Source organism: Heterocephalus glaber, unplaced genomic scaffold (genome assembly GCF_053883595.1).
Source record: "Heterocephalus glaber isolate CG9 unplaced genomic scaffold, H.glaber_assembly_v1.0 deba00001760, whole genome shotgun sequence".
NCBI lineage: Eukaryota > Metazoa > Chordata > Mammalia > Rodentia > Bathyergidae > Heterocephalus > Heterocephalus glaber.
In genome coordinates this window covers 2,304,948-2,321,732 of record NW_028258457.1, presented here as the reverse complement: position 1 = coordinate 2,321,732, position 16,785 = coordinate 2,304,948, and the positions used below count along the sequence as shown (strand labels likewise).

Genomic DNA, 16,785 nt, shown 5'->3' with positions numbered 1-16,785 from the left:
TGAAGCCAGATCATTTGTTTACAGTTCAGACCACAGAAGTGATTAAAACCAACCCTTTCAAATTAACGACTCTGGAGGGAGACACTATACAGAACTCAGCTTTTGACCTCTGCTGGTGTAGTGGGTAAAATTGCCCAGAAGAGATGGGTAGGTGAGTTTCTTGAAGTTTACTGTGTTTTGTAAAGTCTTAGCTCTCACCACTTAGGTGGAAGTGAAATGTACAAACCAGGCCCTTGGCTCAGAGCTGAGTGGTAACAGCATGTTCTGGACATAGTGACAAAGTGGGGACCCATAAAGCAGTATGAGATGGGCCTTATCCAAACCCCGTCAAGCTGATTGGGGGTACATTGGGGAGCACTGTTGAAGCCCTGCTAAAGTATTTGTGGCAGGAAGTCCTGTATAATTTGAGCATTGTAGTGAATTCAGTTGAGATATGCCAACTAAAGCAAGGAGGGCCCCTGTCAGTGATTGGCTGAATTTGGTAGATGCTTTTAAGACACCAGGATGGTTTCCCAGACAGGCCAGAGCTTTAGCAGTAATATAAGGAGGTGCACGTTAGATAGATGCTGGATCAGCACCTCTTGGGGGCACCTGGTAGCATATAGTTGTGGCCCCTTGGGCTCCATGTCAGGGTAAGCTTGTAAATACAATGCTTCACACACTGGGGCAGGGGGTGGCTTGGGTGTCCTGTCCACAGAGACAGGGAGGGGAGGGCTTCTGGCTCTACCACACATGTCTCCTCATCCAGCCTGGAGATGACATCGTCTTAATGGCAGAAGCATTGGAGAAGCTCTTCTTGCAGAAAATCAACGAACTTCCCACAGAAGAAACTGAGATCATGATAGTCCAGGCAAAAGGAAGAGGACGAGGGAGAAAAGAAGCAGGTAGAGTACAGAAATAGGAAGCAAATTGGCTTTGTCCCTTTTCCAAGTTTAATGGAGTAGTAGGGGAGACAGGAAGCTAGATGATGACTATCTACTGAGGTGCTGCTGTTTGGAAGCAGTGGGATCAGTGTCAGTATTGGATCTACCCCACAGGGTTCTGGGATCCTATGGTCTTCACCCAAGTAGTGGTTGATGGACCTTGCCTTCTCTGTGGTGCTCAGTGGACTTAGGTCAGAAGTGTAACACCTGTGATCCTGGCACTCGAGAGGCAGAGGCAAGAAGATGGAAAGTTAAGGCCAGCCTGAGCTACATAGCAAGACCCTGTTTGAACAAAAAAGAAAAACCTTTTCAAAGTACTTTGACATTGTTTGAATTTTCACTTTGACAGTGTTGTATTGCTGTAGATGGTTTCTTTCCCCCTCCCACTTCTTTTCTCCTCCCCCTCCCTTTCTTTTTTCTGTTTTTCTTTCTTTAGTCCTCTGGGTGAACCCAGGGCTGCGGGACTGCTAGGCAGGTGCTCTGTCACTGAGCATACTTGTAGCCTTGCCTTTCCATTTTAGAATAAAGCAGTTAATCTGATCAGAAGCATTTTTAACCAGCGATCTGATAAAAAGCCTTGAGGTTTGTTGTGTGGCATAGTCATGTTCTCTCCAAGTCATCTGAAGTCAGTTATGCTTTCTTTGTCTGGCTCTGCGTGTCCTCTTGTCCTTGCACCCCCACTGACACAGGATTCTGCAGGCCATCTGGCAGAGAGTTGCCCGAAGAAATGTTTCAGCCTAGGAAAGTCTCTTAACAGCTGCCTTCTGTAGCTCTGTACTACAGAAGGATGATGTTTTCAAGGCAGTTCCTGGGTATGAGTTGTTGGCTTCTATAGCCTAGCCTCTTAGCCTGTTCTGAAGTGGTGGTAGCACAAGGACGTTTAGATCCCCTAAGGTGCCTGGAGTTAAACAAGGGAAACTTTGTTTTGTTTCTTGTGTTAGTGGAGATCAAACTCAGGACCTTGCACTTGCACACACTTCCCCTTTTAAGAGGACCTCAGTTCTTGCTTCCTGGGCCCAGATGTTTGGTCTGTACACGGGGCAGACATGGAGACAGCTTCTCTGATCCAATTCTGGGAGTACCTAGGGAAGGGGAATTGGGAAACTCAGTAGGACCTTCTACTTGCTTTTCACAGCCTAGGTGCTACCCAAGGGCACCTCACTGATGAAGGCTTCTTTTACAGAGTTCTGGGTACTTGTTCTTTTCTTTGCCATCGAGTGTGCCTTTGAAGTACCTGGCAGTCAAGGTCATGGTCCTAGGTTCCAATTCCCTGGTCCACCTGTTTATGAGAGAACCCTCCCTAGTCATAACCCCTCAATTTGGGAGCATGTTGGCCATGCCATGTGACCCTTTCGTGTCTAGGTGTGGCCACCTAGCCACAGAGGCACAGCCTGAGATAGTCTTAAAGGGCAGTAGCTGTTCACCTGTCCCCAGTGACTTTGTGTGAAGTCATGCCTGTTTCCAGAAACCTTGGCCAAGGGTGGCTACTGCCAGCCCTGCCAGAATGCTCACTCAGAGTGTAGCACTTGTGGGAATGGGGACAGCTCTGGCTGGATGTTCCAAGGAACATCTCTTTGATATCCATCCATAGTCCTGCTTATAACACCCAGCATGGACTTCTGCTCCTTCAGGCCAGGACGCCTAGGACGTGCGAAACTCGGTGTGCAGCTGCTCCCTGAGCCCTAGGGTAGATAGATGGCTTTGGCACAGTGACGTCCTGGAACATGCAAATGCTCTGCCTGCAAGCGTACCACACAGATGTGTGCTGGTGTGTGGCAAGGTCAGCCAGCATGTGTCAGCACAGCCTCTAACTCTCTGTCCTTTTTATGATTGATAGGGGCAGCAAAGCCTGGTGTCTCCACGGTACCAAACACAGCTCAACCATCAACTCCTCCACAGACCCAGACCACTCAGCAGAATCCTCCACCTGTGCAGGCCACGCCTCACCCCTTCCCTACTGTCACCCCAGACCTCATTGTCCAGACGCCTGTCATGACAGTGGTGCCTCCCCAGCCACTGCAGACTCCCCCACCGGTGCCACCCCAGCCACCACCCCCACCCACTCCCACCCCCCAGCCCGTGCAGAGCCACCCACCAATCATTGCGGCCACCCCACAGCCTGTGAAGGTAAGCATCTTGGGCGCTGGTAGGCTCCTCCCACCAGGGGCAAGGGCTTGTAGAAGACAGGTGGTCCCATCCTTGTTGATGCTTTATTCAGAGCCTGTTCTGTCCCCCAGGCACTGGCAAGTATTTCTGGTGAAGATCTTTCCCAGATCTTTCTCTGAAGGGTTAGGGTGAAGGGGGTACCCTGCTGACCCAAAGAATTAACCATATTTCTCCTCCCAGTGGGTTTCTGCTTCTGATTTGACTGTGTTTACAGAGATGTCTGAATAGTTGTGACTCGTGCCTCCTGTGGGGACTGTAGGAGAGGTCCCCCAGTAGGAAACAGCTTTGGGAGGTTCCTTAATGCAAGCATGGGAGTGAAGAGAGCCTGAGCTCAGTTGTGTGCTTCCTCCTACCACTGGCTGGTTCTACCCCAGCTGCTGATAGGAGTGGTGGGATTGGGTCTCCCTGTCTTCTCTGTCCTTCACCTGCCCAACTGCCTTTGGGTCCAGTGCCTTTGATTGTTGGGATCCTAGATAGGAACTGGTTTCAAGGGTGAGCCCAGGGGGCAGCTGTACTGGTTGCCACCTCTGATGGAGCCTGACACATCTGTGCTCCTGGCAGACAAAGAAGGGGGTGAAGAGGAAAGCAGACACCACCACCCCCACCACCATTGACTCCATTCATGAGGCGCCCTCACTGGCCCCAGAGCCTAAGACCGCCAAGCTGGGTCCCCCACGGCGGGAGAGCACCCGGCCTGTAAAGCCCCCAAAGAAGGATGTGCCCGACTCACAGCAGCACCCAGCACCAGAGAAGAGCAACAACAAGGTCTCAGAGCAGCTCAAGTGCTGCAGCGGCATTCTCAAGGAGATGTTTGCCAAGAAGCACGCTGCCTATGCTTGGCCTTTCTACAAGCCGGTGGATGTGGAGGCACTAGGCCTGCACGACTACTGTGACATCATCAAGCACCCTATGGACATGAGCACAATCAAGGTGATCCCTCACTTGGGGAGGGAGGAGTGGGCAGAGGCCTCCCTCACCCTTAGGACCTTTCCCCAGGTTTCTTCCTAGAGTAGTGGAAGAAGGCCCTGGCCTGCAACTCGCATTAGTTGTGGAACTGTAAAATTTACGCACCAGCCCAGAGAAACCTAGCACCCCCTACTGGGTATTTTGGGAACATGCATCCTAACAGTGCTCTTAGTCATTTTGGTTGCAGGCGATAGATGAGCTCCCCTCTTCCCCTTGTCTGAGAAACATGATGTACCCTCTGTGGCCCTGAGGGCCCAGTGCCCCAGGTGCCTTGTACCTGGTAGATGCTGTAGGAGGGCTTTGATGGTTCATGGCCAGGTTCTGTGTAATGGAGCCAGATGATATTTTCTTTCTTTCTTTTTTTTTTTTTTTTTTTGGTACCGGGGATCGAACTCTGGACCTTGCACTTGTGAGGCAGGCACCGGAACCACTGAGCTAAATCCCCAGCCCTAGATGATATTTTCACTGGCATGTTTTGAATCCTTTTAAAGACTGCATTTGTCTCCTTCTGGGAGTGGAATAAAAGAGCCCAAACATGAGGTAGTCAAAGCAGGGAATGGTGGTGTGTTCCACTGACCAGGGTCCTGTTCCATGTCCCCAAGAAAAGTGCATGCAAAATCAGGGCTAGACTCATCTTCTGTTCTTCAGTTCTGGTTGAAGCCCTGCCTTTTGGGATTCTGTGTTCTCTTGCCCTAAATTAAGGCAATTAGGATGACCCCAGAGGGTGAGCATGGGCTGCTAACAGGGCGGGTTTGCAACCCCAAGACTTGCTGTTGAAAGCCTCCTTGTCCATATGATGCTGATAAGTGGGGTCATGGCCTGTGCACACCTCCACCCCAAATCTGGCCTGCATTTTACAGGTAGCTCTCACTGCTGCCACTGACCACCCCAAATCAAAACACAGGCAGACACAACTAACTACCTGTCTCATCTTTCCAGTCTAAGCTAGAGTCCCGTGAGTACCGAGATGCTCAGGAATTTGGTGCAGATGTCCGATTGATGTTCTCCAACTGCTATAAATATAACCCTCCCGACCATGAGGTGGTAGCTATGGCCCGGAAGCTCCAGGTAAGGCTCTGGGGAAGGCAGGCCAGACCTCTCACTTGCCTTGGGACAGTGCATATATATCACCTTACAAGAGTCCACCCAGTTCAGGCCAGGGCATACATTTTAGGTTGGTGTTACTTACTTGCCATCAGAATAAAGCTGCTGGTTTCATTTTGGGGTGATCCTCTGAAAGTTCCCTCCTCTGCCCCTTCTCGCCCTCTACCTCCACTTTCTTGCCCTTGGCTGGAAGAGCATGTGTGCTGTGCATGGCTGATTTTTTTTTTTCTGAAATAGACCTGACTCAAGTTGGTGGGGGACACACTTTCCTAGTAGACAGTTTGTCACAGCTGTGAGCCAAAGTAGCTGCTTGCCTGTGGGTGTTTCTTCACTAGAGGCTTGAAAGCCTTTGTTTGCCCTCTAGGTGCATACTGGCTATTTAGATGTTCCATGTGACCGTAATTCTCTAATAGGGGGAATTCATGGGCCCAGTTGAGAAGTCCTGGGTGGTCCACACTGTAAAAGGCACATGCAAGAGGCAAGTGAGAGGTATAAATGTGTGAACTAATTCACTTCTGTATTTTAAAGGATAATTTATTTATACCTAAATTTAAACAGTGGTAATCTTTGGGTAATAAGATCAGGATTAAAGATTTTGGATAACAGTCAGTATCTAATACTTTGATAATCTGTGTTTTAAAGTTCTTTGAAAGTAAACAAACAAAATCATAAAACTTCCCAGCCCTTTCTCCCCAAGGCCATGGGTTGCTTTTGCTCACAGGTCTGAGCAGACTATGGGTTGGGCCACCTGATGTCACAAGGTACAAGTGTGCTCATTGTGGGCCTCTGGGCTTCCTCACACCTGGCTTGCACCGCACTGTTAGTGTTCTGGGGCAGAGGTGAGGGCTTGCAAAGCCTTGTGTGTCTGTGCTACACAGAGGTCACCTGAGCCCCACTGCCTGCCTGCCCCCCAGCTCTGCCAGCTCCAGATTCTGTCCCATAGTGCTACCACTGGAGCTAAGGACCTTTGTCCCCTACGCTGGCTGCTCTGTCACTTGGCCTCTGCCTGGTTGGGGCTGCCTTTAGCTCAGAGGATATGCCCTCACCTGTGGTGTAGAAAAAACTATTTCCCTATGGATGAAGTTAGCTGGGCCCTTTATTACTAATGTGGCCCTGTCTCTTGATATTCAAACCCACGCTCATATTGGAAGGTTTTTATTTCTAGAGCTTGTTTATTAGTTCTGTTTTCTATGACTTTGGCTGGGCAAGAGGCACTGCAAAACCAGTTTGGTGTTGTCTGTCTTCACAAAGCCCCTTCAACTCATTGTGTTTGCCATCCTTAAAGGAGTTCCATATTTTTAATTTTATTGTAGTTCTTATAAGGGCCACCTAGTGGCAGTGGTGATTTCAGATTTATCCCACAGATATCTCCCTCCCTCCTGTTCTCTTGAGAAGATGTAGCTTTTGCTTGTGCTGCCTAGATCTGATATCCATATCCTTTATTTGCCCTCATGGAAACAGTGAAACCCAAACAAGTTCTCTATCAGCACCCAAGAGTGCTATTTTGAGCTAATTTATTAAAGAAAGGACTGAAAAAGACTGCACCCTCTAATATGTTCCAGTGCTCTCTTCCTCATTTCTGTGTGTTTTTTTCTGGCCCTGACTGACACCTTGGAGCCACCTACTCTTCAGTCTCTGATTTTCTAACAAAAATTTATTCTGTTTGCATCTTTCTCCTTCTGGGAGTGAGTGAACTTGCCCAAACATGCAGTTTTCACCTGTAGCATGGCCACTGAGATGTGTGTCACACAATAGCCTTTTGAACTAAAGGGTTCTTCTTAGTGACCTAGGTACCAGACTGGACTAGACGTGGGCCTCACCCTTGAGAAGGGTCCAGTTGTGGTGGTGGAAGGGTGTGCTATGAAGGAGCCCCTGGGTTTCTGAGAATAGTGCTATCTTTCCCACCTCTTCTGGAAGGCAGTTGTGATGTTTGTGGCACCTCAGGCTGTGTTCCACTTTCTCTTCTAAGTTCTCCCATTACCTCCTTACTTGCTTCTTTCAGAGGTGTTGGGACCTGCTTAGTTAGGTCTGCCCAGAAAGTGGGAATTGTCTAGAAATTTGCACGGAGGAGGATGGATTTACTTTATTCTTCTAGCTCCTAAATTGTGGGCCTTTAGAAAATCCACATCCCACAGCCTAGGAGCCATGGCCACAAAGATGACCAGAAGCCTCTAGGCAGGGCATTTCCTCAGGAGCCCCAGGATGGCCACCAGCACAGCAGAGGACGCAGACCCACGGGTGGTCCTGCCTTTTACTCTACCCTGTTTTGAAGAGTGATGAAGGAAGTTTGGTAGCAATTGTAGCCCATGTGGCTACCAGTTTTATTGGGGTGGAGGGGATATCACAGAATCTAGGTTTTTTATAAGTATTTTTAGGAGGAAAGATAAACTGAAAAGTACATTGGCCTCCTCCATTGGATCCTAGAGGCAGGAAGGTTTTGAAGAGAGTGTGTGTGTGTGTGTGTGTGTGTCTGTGTGTCTGTGTGTCTGTGTGTCTGTGTGTGTCTGTGTCTGTCTTCCTTCCACTCATGGCCGTGTCCCCAGCCACCTGGCACCTCTGCTGAGGGTTTCCAGCTCCAGCCCTTAGCTCCAAGAATGTTTGGGCATTGGTCCACATTCTAGCAAAACGGAACTTGTTCTGAAACCAGTGGCATGTGCCCAACTCAAGATGGTGTAGACCCAACAGCAGAAGACCTAGGCCCTGTTCTGGGTGGGTACTGGTGTCCACTGCTCCTCTATATCATTATCTTCCCTCACTCTCCATCAGTATTCTTCCTCACGAGATCCTAGCTTTTGGTATGTCTCCAGTTAGTTTTTCCTGGACTCTTACTGGCCCCACAATAGGCCTGTTAGCATTCTTGCCCATTCCCTCTTTCCTAAGCCCCATTTTCTCTGATCGCTACAGAAGTGTTTATCTTGCAGCCCTTGTCCTGGTCCAACCCTCACCCTGAGTTTACAGCATACTCTTCCCAGGTACGTCCAGTGGATTGTGACCCCTTGCTGTCTCCCTCTTAGCACTAATCCAGTGTAGAGCTATATGTTCACTCATCCTTGTTCCACTAGACTGATTTGAGGAGAAAGGCTTGTTTCTCTTTTCCATTTAGCAGATGCTTGGTGAGTATGTGGAGTGTAGTCAGCAAGATCTTCCTGCCACTAGCATATGGGTTTCCCAGCGTTTCCCCTGCTCAGGCTAGAACAGAGTTCTCACATCCCAGACAGTGTCATTTAGCTGGACACCATCAAGAAGCCGCGCCCAAGCCTGCCTGGTGGTATTTATTCACTGCAGCTGGCTTCCTGTCTTGTGCTCTGTGCTGTTTGGCCTTGCCCTTTGACAAGCCAGGGTGGGACAGCTCCTGGGACAGCCTTGGTGCTTGGCCTCATGCATTGTTCTGTGACACATTCTTGGGGTCCCTTTCATTGTGTGAATTGTTACATTGACCAGTTTATTCTGTGCTTAAAGCAGCCCTGAAAATCCTGCAGGGAAGCCAGCCCTGTTCCTTCCATCTCTGACCTCCAAGTTATTGTTGGGTTGATCATGAGCACGGCAAGATTACTGTTTTCCTGAGCTGCATGACCTCACAGATCTTAGAGTTACAAGGTCTAGGGGTCTCCTGGAATGGGCTCTTAATGCCCAGTATCACTGTGGCCTCTCCAGGTCATTTGCATCTCACAAGGTGACTTTTTCTTAGTACCTCCACAGCATTGCCTGGCGTATCTTGGAGGTGCCTCGGCCAGGGACTTGACCCTGCTCAATTAGATGCTGCTGGGTGCATCTGAGGAGTCATGCGGCTGTGCACTATGCCATGCACACTTCCACCCCAGGGCCTGTGCATGTATGTGGTTTCCCACCTGCCTGTGAGGTTCTTTCAAACTGCAGTCCTCATGCGTTGCAGGCTTCCATGCTAGAGGGAGAACTAAACATTAGTAGAGCCTTCTGTTCTGGGGGCCACAGACCTGGCAGAAGCTTTGAGAGACTGGTTTTTTTTGGTCACTGTGTCCCCAGAGAGTGAGTGCCCAGCTATGTCAGGATCACATGGTTCTTCAAATTGTTGAGTCATTGAAAGCCCTGCCCGCTGGGCGTAGTGTCACACACCTGTAATCTCAGCTGAGGCTGAGGCAGGAGGATCGCCATGAGTTTCAAAGCCAGCCTGAACTACATTTTGAGACTCTCTGTCTCAAAAAATAAAATAAAGCCCTGCCAGAGGACCTCAGCCAGCCCTTTGGTCCCTGCATTAGTGCCAGAGGGTAGCCCTCATCCTCACAGCCCTGTTATCCTCTCACCTACTTTGTCCTGAGTTGTCCCAGCAGCTGGCAAGGCCACGGTGACCTTTATGGATTTGGCCTTCCCTCTCCAGGATGTATTTGAGATGCGCTTTGCCAAGATGCCAGATGAGCCTGAGGAGCCTGTGGTGGCTGTGTCCTCCCCAGTGGTGCCACCCCCCACCAAGGTGGTGCCCCCTGCCTCGTCCAGTGACAGCAGTAGCGACAGTTCTTCAGACAGTGACAGCTCCACCGATGACTCTGAGGAAGAGCGAGCCCAGCGGCTGGCAGAACTCCAGGAGCAGGTGAGGCCGTGTGGCTCTGTCCCCAGCCTTCGAGAGTCCATGGACAGGTGGTCTCCCCAGAAGTTTTTTGAGATGTGGCTAGCTCTTGGTTCCCACTGACCCTCATGTGGCTTACCCTTCTGCCTATTCATTTGCATATTAATCATACAGATGCATATGTTGTCTATGTTGAGGGAGTAGGGGTGGTCATTTTCTGAGGAGAGGTGAGGCTTTTGTATCCTCCAGTGTCCAGAAGAGGTCCAGGCAGGATGTCTTGTCTCTCCTGAGGCTGCCTGCTTGCTCCTCTCTCTCCAAGGTAGTCATCAGGTCCTTGGGGCCCAGCATGTCTGTGTGCTCATGGCTGGCCTCTAGGAATCCTCCTCAGGAACATCCTGTACCAGGATGGCCAGGGTCTTAGCCTCCCTCAGCTTGGGCAACTTCTCTGGTGAGGCGGACACTAGGAATCCTTGGAGTTGGGAATCTGATGAGTGTGGCAGATCACTGAAATGCCCACACCCTGACCCTTAGGGCTCACCATTCCATGTGGTACAGAGCCGGCACTCTGCTCTTGGGTGATAGGAAGGTGTCAGCCTGGGTATATATCTTGCCTGTCTCCTCCTCAGCTCAAAGCCGTGCACGAGCAGCTTGCAGCCCTCTCGCAGCCCCAACAGAACAAACCAAAGAAAAAGGAAAAAGACAAGAAGGAAAAGAAAAAGGAAAAGCACAAAAAGAAAGAGGAAGTGGAGGAGAATAAGAAAAGCAAAGCCAAGGAACTTCCTCCCAAAAAGACAAAGAAAAACAACAGCAACAGTAATGTGAGGTCTGTGCTTCCTCATGTGGGGACCCTCTATCCCAGTGTGCCCTCAGTGGGGAGGGAGGCTGCCCTGGTGCATGGCAGCTGATACGCTGGTAGTCAGACTGGCAGTCACATATGTGTAGCACTTAGCTGCTCTTTCTACCCTCTCTCTGGGGTGAGCTTTCTTTCCCTGCCATACTAGGGATTAAACCCAGGGCCTTCACACTGAGCTCCATCCTTGGCTCATTTTTAATTTTGAGATAGGATCTCACTAAGTTGCCCAGCCTGGGCTTGAACTCGTGATCCTTCTGTCTCAGCCTCCCAGAATGTTGGGATTGCAGGTGTGTGTATCAACACTGGGATGAGCCTTTGGAGCTCACAGTGTTTGGGAGAAGATAGTATGGTGCAGAGGCAAGAGTGCAGCCGCAACAGAGCCCCTAGCTCACACAGCCCCTGTTTGTGGTTGGTTTCCATTTTGTGCTCCCAAGGAGTGAGTTGCCCAAGGCCCCTTTCTTGTGAAGACCAGATGGGTGGGGTATAGGAAGCTCCCCTACATACACATGGAAGAATGAGTGCCCAGCTTCCTCAGGGGACCTGTTCTTGATGGTGTCTGCATCGTCCCTTCATAGCAAGAAGGAGCCAGCACCCATGAAGAGCAAGCCCCTCCCCACATATGAGTCAGAGGAAGAGGACAAATGCAAGCCTATGTCATATGAGGAGAAGCGCCAGCTCAGCTTGGACATCAACAAGCTCCCTGGCGAGAAGTTAGGCCGAGTGGTGCACATCATCCAATCTCGGGAGCCCTCACTTAAGAACTCCAATCCTGATGAGATAGAGATTGACTTTGAAACCCTGAAGCCATCCACATTGCGCGAGTTGGAACGCTATGTCACCTCCTGTTTGCGGAAAAAAAGAAAACCTCAAGGTGCACTTGGGCCCTCTGGGTGTGGGGCTCCTTCCCATGGACACCCTCATCTGATTTTCCCTTTCTAAAGTAGCCCTCTCCTTCCATGAGCTTTTTTCCAGTTACAAAATCTGTGTCCTTGATGTAGAAAGCCCTGCAAACCCAGAGAGCGCACATGATCTTGGACTGTCCATGCCTTTCTAGACCTCTGGCTGGTGGCTGGCTAGGACCCACTTGCACCTTTGTGTTTTGAGCCTTACTCTAAGCAGCAGCTGCTTCCATCCCTGGCTGCCTGCCCCTCAGTCTCTGGAAACCAACTCCTGTTTCTGGGGGGTCTGGGGTGGGTGGGGGCAGGAGGAAAACGTACAGCAGTGTCCCAGGGGGCCTGTGTATCGACACTAGGTCAGAACTGAGCCAGGCCATCCTGCATCTGCAATAATGTGGCTCTCTTTGATGACAAAGTCTGGTGTCATATTGGTCTCACCTTGGCACACCGTTTTCCTCTCAGGACCACAGGAGTGGGGTCTTACGTCAGAATATTTTTGAACACAGCCTTTGTTTCCAACCCAGACCGGCTTCTGGGGTCCTCAGTCCCCTCCTTAAGGTGCTCTTTACACACCATGTGAAAGTACTGGAAAACCTGGGTTTTGTCTCCATGCACCATGTCCCCTATGGGTCACCTTCACCATTAGCCAGAAAGATAGCTGAAGGAAGCCAAGCCCAAAGCAAGCAGTACTTCATGCCACTGGAAATGAACTCCTCTGCTTGGTCTCCTCAGTCCTTGAGAAATCCTCCAAAGGATGTTCTGAGAGATGGGCAGGGCCCTGAAATTCCATGTTTTGGCTGGCTGCTGTTGGGAACAGTGAGGGTGGCACAGGACCTGGGACAGTGGCAACTGACAGGAGCTGGTCTTAGGCACAGGTTTCCCACTGGTTCTCCTTAGGGGTGTTTGGGTGCACTGTAGCTAAGAGCAACTTCCTGGGTCGGGGTCCTGCCTGACATAGTTCCTGTTGCTTGGATTGCAGCTGAGAAAGTTGATGTGATTGCTGGCTCCTCCAAGATGAAGGGTTTCTCGTCCTCCGAGTCAGAGAGCACCAGTGAGTCCAGCTCCTCTGACAGTGAAGACTCTGAAACAGGTTAGGTGACTTGTGTTTAAGCATCTTTTCCAACTCCTCCCAGGCACTAGCTCAGTCCTGTGCCCAGGAGCCCAGAAACAGTGGTCATGAGAATCTGCTGGGCTCTTTTGTCTGTCCATCTACCATGTCAGTTTTCTCTGGGAGCAAGTGGGTGGCCCTGCACCTTGTGTGACAATGATCCATTCTTTCCACATGGCCCTTACACTGTCATCGCTGAGGCCTGGGCTGGAGAGGATGAGTGGTCAAGGGCATTAACACTGCAAAGCTCTGAGCTGGGGGAGGGGAGAGGGCTGGGCCTTGAGAACTGTGGGTGTTGAGGCCTCAGATAGTACCGTTGACCTTGGTGCGACCCCACCTAGCCTTCTGCACCAGGGGAGGTGTTTGGCCAGACTCTTGAGACTGCAGCCCACACATCCAGTGTGCTCACGGTCCTGCCGTCACCCAGGCTCTGGACACTGCTGGCCCTCCTTAGAGTGTGCTTGCTGCCTTGTTGGCTGCTCCTGGCTCTCCTCTAACTCTGCATGCATCTGGACATGTGTGTCCCACACTTCTAACAGTCCCTTCCCATCATGCTCTGTGGACCTGCACAGGTACACTGCCAAAGCCCACCTTCTGAATGGCAGGTTCAGAATTAGGTGGGAGCAGGTCAAAATTCTGGGAGCTGGTTTGGGAGGGGATACTGTTTTCTCAGGGGAGCAGGTGCTCAGACTGGCCAATGGAGAGGATAGGGAAGAAGCCAGTGACCCGGGAGGCCAGGCACATGGCTTATGTGAGTGAGGTTGCCACTAGACAAATCAGGCTCCATCCACTGAGCAGATGAGCTGCAGACCACCCAGGAAGCAGCCCTGGAATCTCAGGTGCACTCTGCCATGTAGGCTGGGGTGTGGAGATCCACAATGAGAAACAAGTACTTTGAGCAAAAAGCTCTTGGCATGTTCTTCCATGGACCTATCCCACCTCTAGAATTTTATTCTAAGTGGAGAAAAAAAATGCTAATTCCATAATGAGTGCATGCAAATAATGACCTGGTCATTCCAGTGATGGTCAGGGGTCCCTTACAGAGCTTTGTTGTTCTGAGGTTATTTGCACCAGTGGGGTGGACTCAGCCTTCCTCTTCCCAGAGAAACAAAGATTGAGGAGATGAAGTACTTCTGATCCTTGAGGTAGGCTTTCGGCTTCTCCAGGACTTAAGTGCTCTGGACTACCTCCTTTTTAATGGGCCCAAAGGAGATGAAATCCATTAAGCCATGTTTGTTCTCCATTTGATCAGCACTGACTGTAGAAACTGTCACCATCCTTCACCCTTTTCCTTTCTAACCAGCTACCCTGCCTTGCTTTTTTTTTATTACTAGTATTCTTTCTCCCCCTCCTTGCTTTTTTATCCCATCCAAGAGGGAGCACTGCACCCCAGGAGGGGGCACTGCACCATAGGACACTGGTGGGAAGGGGTGGCTCTGGGCCACTTTGAGCTGGGGCTATACAGCGGCATGAATGGCCATATTCTTGGGCCCCATTAGCATTCCTGCTGGCAACTGATTTTCACTGTGTTTTCTAGCAGACCGCTTCTACCAGGGATTTGTAGCCCAAGTGGCCAAAGATTGAAACTGGGAGGGTTAATCCTTGAAGCAACTTGGCTTGGGGGTGGGTGGTTCGAGCATCAAGTCCTGACTGTGAATCCATGGCTGGCCTTTGTCCCTGGTCCCCACAGCCTTCTAGGGCAGCATACATGCTTTCAGTAGAAACCCTGTGAACTCCCAAGTGAGGTCCCCGCACCCCTCCTGATTCTGGGGCTACCATGACAGCATTTCTAGCAGCAGTTTGCTCCTGCTGGAGCTTCCGAAGGTTTTTTCCCCCCACTTTTAGAGTGTGTGTGTGTGTGTGTGTGTGTGTGTGTGTGTGTGTGTGTGTGTGTGTGTGTGTTTCCTCCTCCCTTTAAAGAAAGTGGAAAGATTGTGCAACAAGTAATCTGAGAGTCCTGGGAACAGCTGTCCTGGTGGGAAGGAGAGTGAGATTTACAGTCTTGGAGCTGCCTGCTCACAGGCTCTCAGGCTCCAGCAATCCTGCTCTGACCACTTGCTCAGCTGCCTGGGCTGGGCTGTGGCTCTTCTCAGACACCCTTCCTCCCACTTTGTGTTTTTGCCTTTTGTCTTTGACATTCAGGCCAGAGGGCTGCCGATGGATTGGTAGCTTTCCCTTTGCCCTCTATGTGTGCTAATGACCTCTGTTGTGAGCTGGCTGGGCACTTCTGAGGAGGGGCCCAGTGCAAGTGGTTTGTGCAACAGATCCCAAGTGGGGGCCACATGTGCCATTGCACTCTTGTGGGTGGGCACATGGTGGGCAGCTCCTGGCAGTGGCTCTCCTGAGTCCAGGAAGCCAGATAGCCCCGATTTCTGTGGCCAGTTACAGGCTTGGGTAGAAAAGAAGAGGGGGATATTGAAGGTATTTCCCTTTGGTCTTTTGGGGCTTGTTTTTGCCCTTGTTCTTATGTTTCTATTTGGATTGGAGCCGAAATTCCTGAAAGGGCCTATTTTTGTGACTTGTACTAGGGGTCAGTTCTGCTGACATGGCCCCAGGACATGAATCATCAAAAGAAACTGAAGAGAGGCACTAAACTGGAGCTGGTAAGGTGGTGCACAGAGCCCTCCTCTGGCAGCTGTCCATGGCAAGGATGCAGTAAGCCAGTCAGGGCACAGGGCCAGACCTCAGGGACCGGTCTGCAATTTAGGGAGTCTGTGCCCAAATGAGGGGTGGGGCTGCTTTCCCAGGTGGGCCCCAGCCACCATGTAGTCCTGCACCCTACCCAACATCACACAGTGTTGATGGCCAGTCCCACTGCTTCCTCTGAACCCAGCTATTACTTGGACTATGTGGTCTTTTGTTCAGTCTCAATTCCAGCTGAAGTCCAGAGCTGCTGGAGAGGGTCAGTGTTGGAACAGGCAGGACTAGGGGGACATCTGCAGACCTGAGCTGGTTAGACCAGAGGAGGATGTCATGATTCTCCCCTACCACTGCTGTCCAAATGGGCTGTGGCCAGTGCTGTGGCCCTGGTATCACCAGTGCTAAGATTGAGTCTGTATGGCATGGTGGGGCAGGGATATCTAGGACCCTATCCTGAAGTGCTCATTACATTGCTAATGTCTGACTCTTCAGATGTCACCCGCAGGTCTTTGTGGGGAGGGCTCACTATACACCTTATGCTCCTTTTAGGAGCACGCCTTCCTCCTCAGCTTCCTGGGGTAAGACGGGGACTTAGGGAGATTTGACTTTGGCCTGCCTGATGATCTAGTCACAGTAGGGGTACAGACTATTTTAGTCTCCTGTGGTCCTTTTCCCAGGATTGGAGCATGTGGGTGTTTCTTAGAAGCTCCAGGGGAAAAAAGGAATGCTTGATGTTTTGGAAAGATTTGAGCAGGGAAGTGCAGACAGAGGCCTTGGGACACTCTTACCACACATCTAGCCTCAGCTTCCTGGCCCCTAGAGCCTTTGAAGGGACTCTTTCCAGTCACTTCTCTCAGACCATGGCTTGCCTGCTCCCAGGGTGTGGCCTGTATGGCCTTTGCCCTTGGAAAGGGGTAAGTTCCCTGTGGGGAGTAGGGGTGGGTGTGCACAGCAAGGTGTTACCCCCTACCCACGCACACCCAGGAGTTGCAGCTAGAGGGATTCAGGGCTTCACAGAGCAAGGCCAAGCTTGTGGAATGTGGCCCACAGTGAGAGGCTGTAGTGGGCGGGTTTTTCCCAGCCATGTGGTGGGGGCCAGGAGTCCTTGCATCCCGGAGTACAGCAGAGGCGCTGCTGTGTGGGTGGGAATGAACCCCACCCCTTCCTGCTCCAGAAGCCATGTTGGATGCCCTGAAGAAGGGAAGAACAAGACTTTTCAGCTTGGGTTTTATTTGTTGGTTTGAGATTGCGTGTGTGTGTGTGTGTGTGTGTGTGTGTGTGTGTGTGTGTGGTTTCTCTGCCCTGTTTTTCTTTCCTCAACAATGTATGTGTCACAGTTTCCTCCTTTACAGTTTGTGGTTTTTGTTTTGGGGATCTGGAGCAATGGAGAGATGAGGCTTTGCTCTTTGCCTCCCTCAGCTAGAGGTCCTGTACTCCAGCATCTCGTTTGTTGGAGGCTTTTCCCCAGCCATGCCATGTGGAGGGGCTGGGATCACCTTCCCAGACTGAGTCAGCAGATGCTTGCTGGGCTCGACACACCTGGCCAGTGGGACAAGGCAGAAGCACCTCTCACCCTGAAAAGGAGTGAC

At 50.8% G+C, this 16,785-nt stretch overlaps 1 protein-coding gene across 1 annotated transcript in view; it reads left to right on the top strand.

The window, feature by feature from the left end:
• Brd4 (bromodomain containing 4) overlaps positions 1–16,785 on the top strand; it is an 88,305-nt gene that overhangs the window by 59,085 nt on the left and 12,435 nt on the right. Inside the window, exons 4-11 of the mRNA XM_021250421.2 lie at positions 749–884; positions 2,761–3,050; positions 3,651–4,019; positions 4,995–5,123; positions 9,514–9,723; positions 10,326–10,522; positions 11,128–11,423; positions 12,428–12,538. Of these exons, the coding sequence (XP_021106080.2) occupies positions 749–884; positions 2,761–3,050; positions 3,651–4,019; positions 4,995–5,123; positions 9,514–9,723; positions 10,326–10,522; positions 11,128–11,423; positions 12,428–12,538 (1,738 nt within the window). The remainder of the gene's footprint in view (positions 1–748; positions 885–2,760; positions 3,051–3,650; positions 4,020–4,994; positions 5,124–9,513; positions 9,724–10,325; positions 10,523–11,127; positions 11,424–12,427; positions 12,539–16,785) is intronic.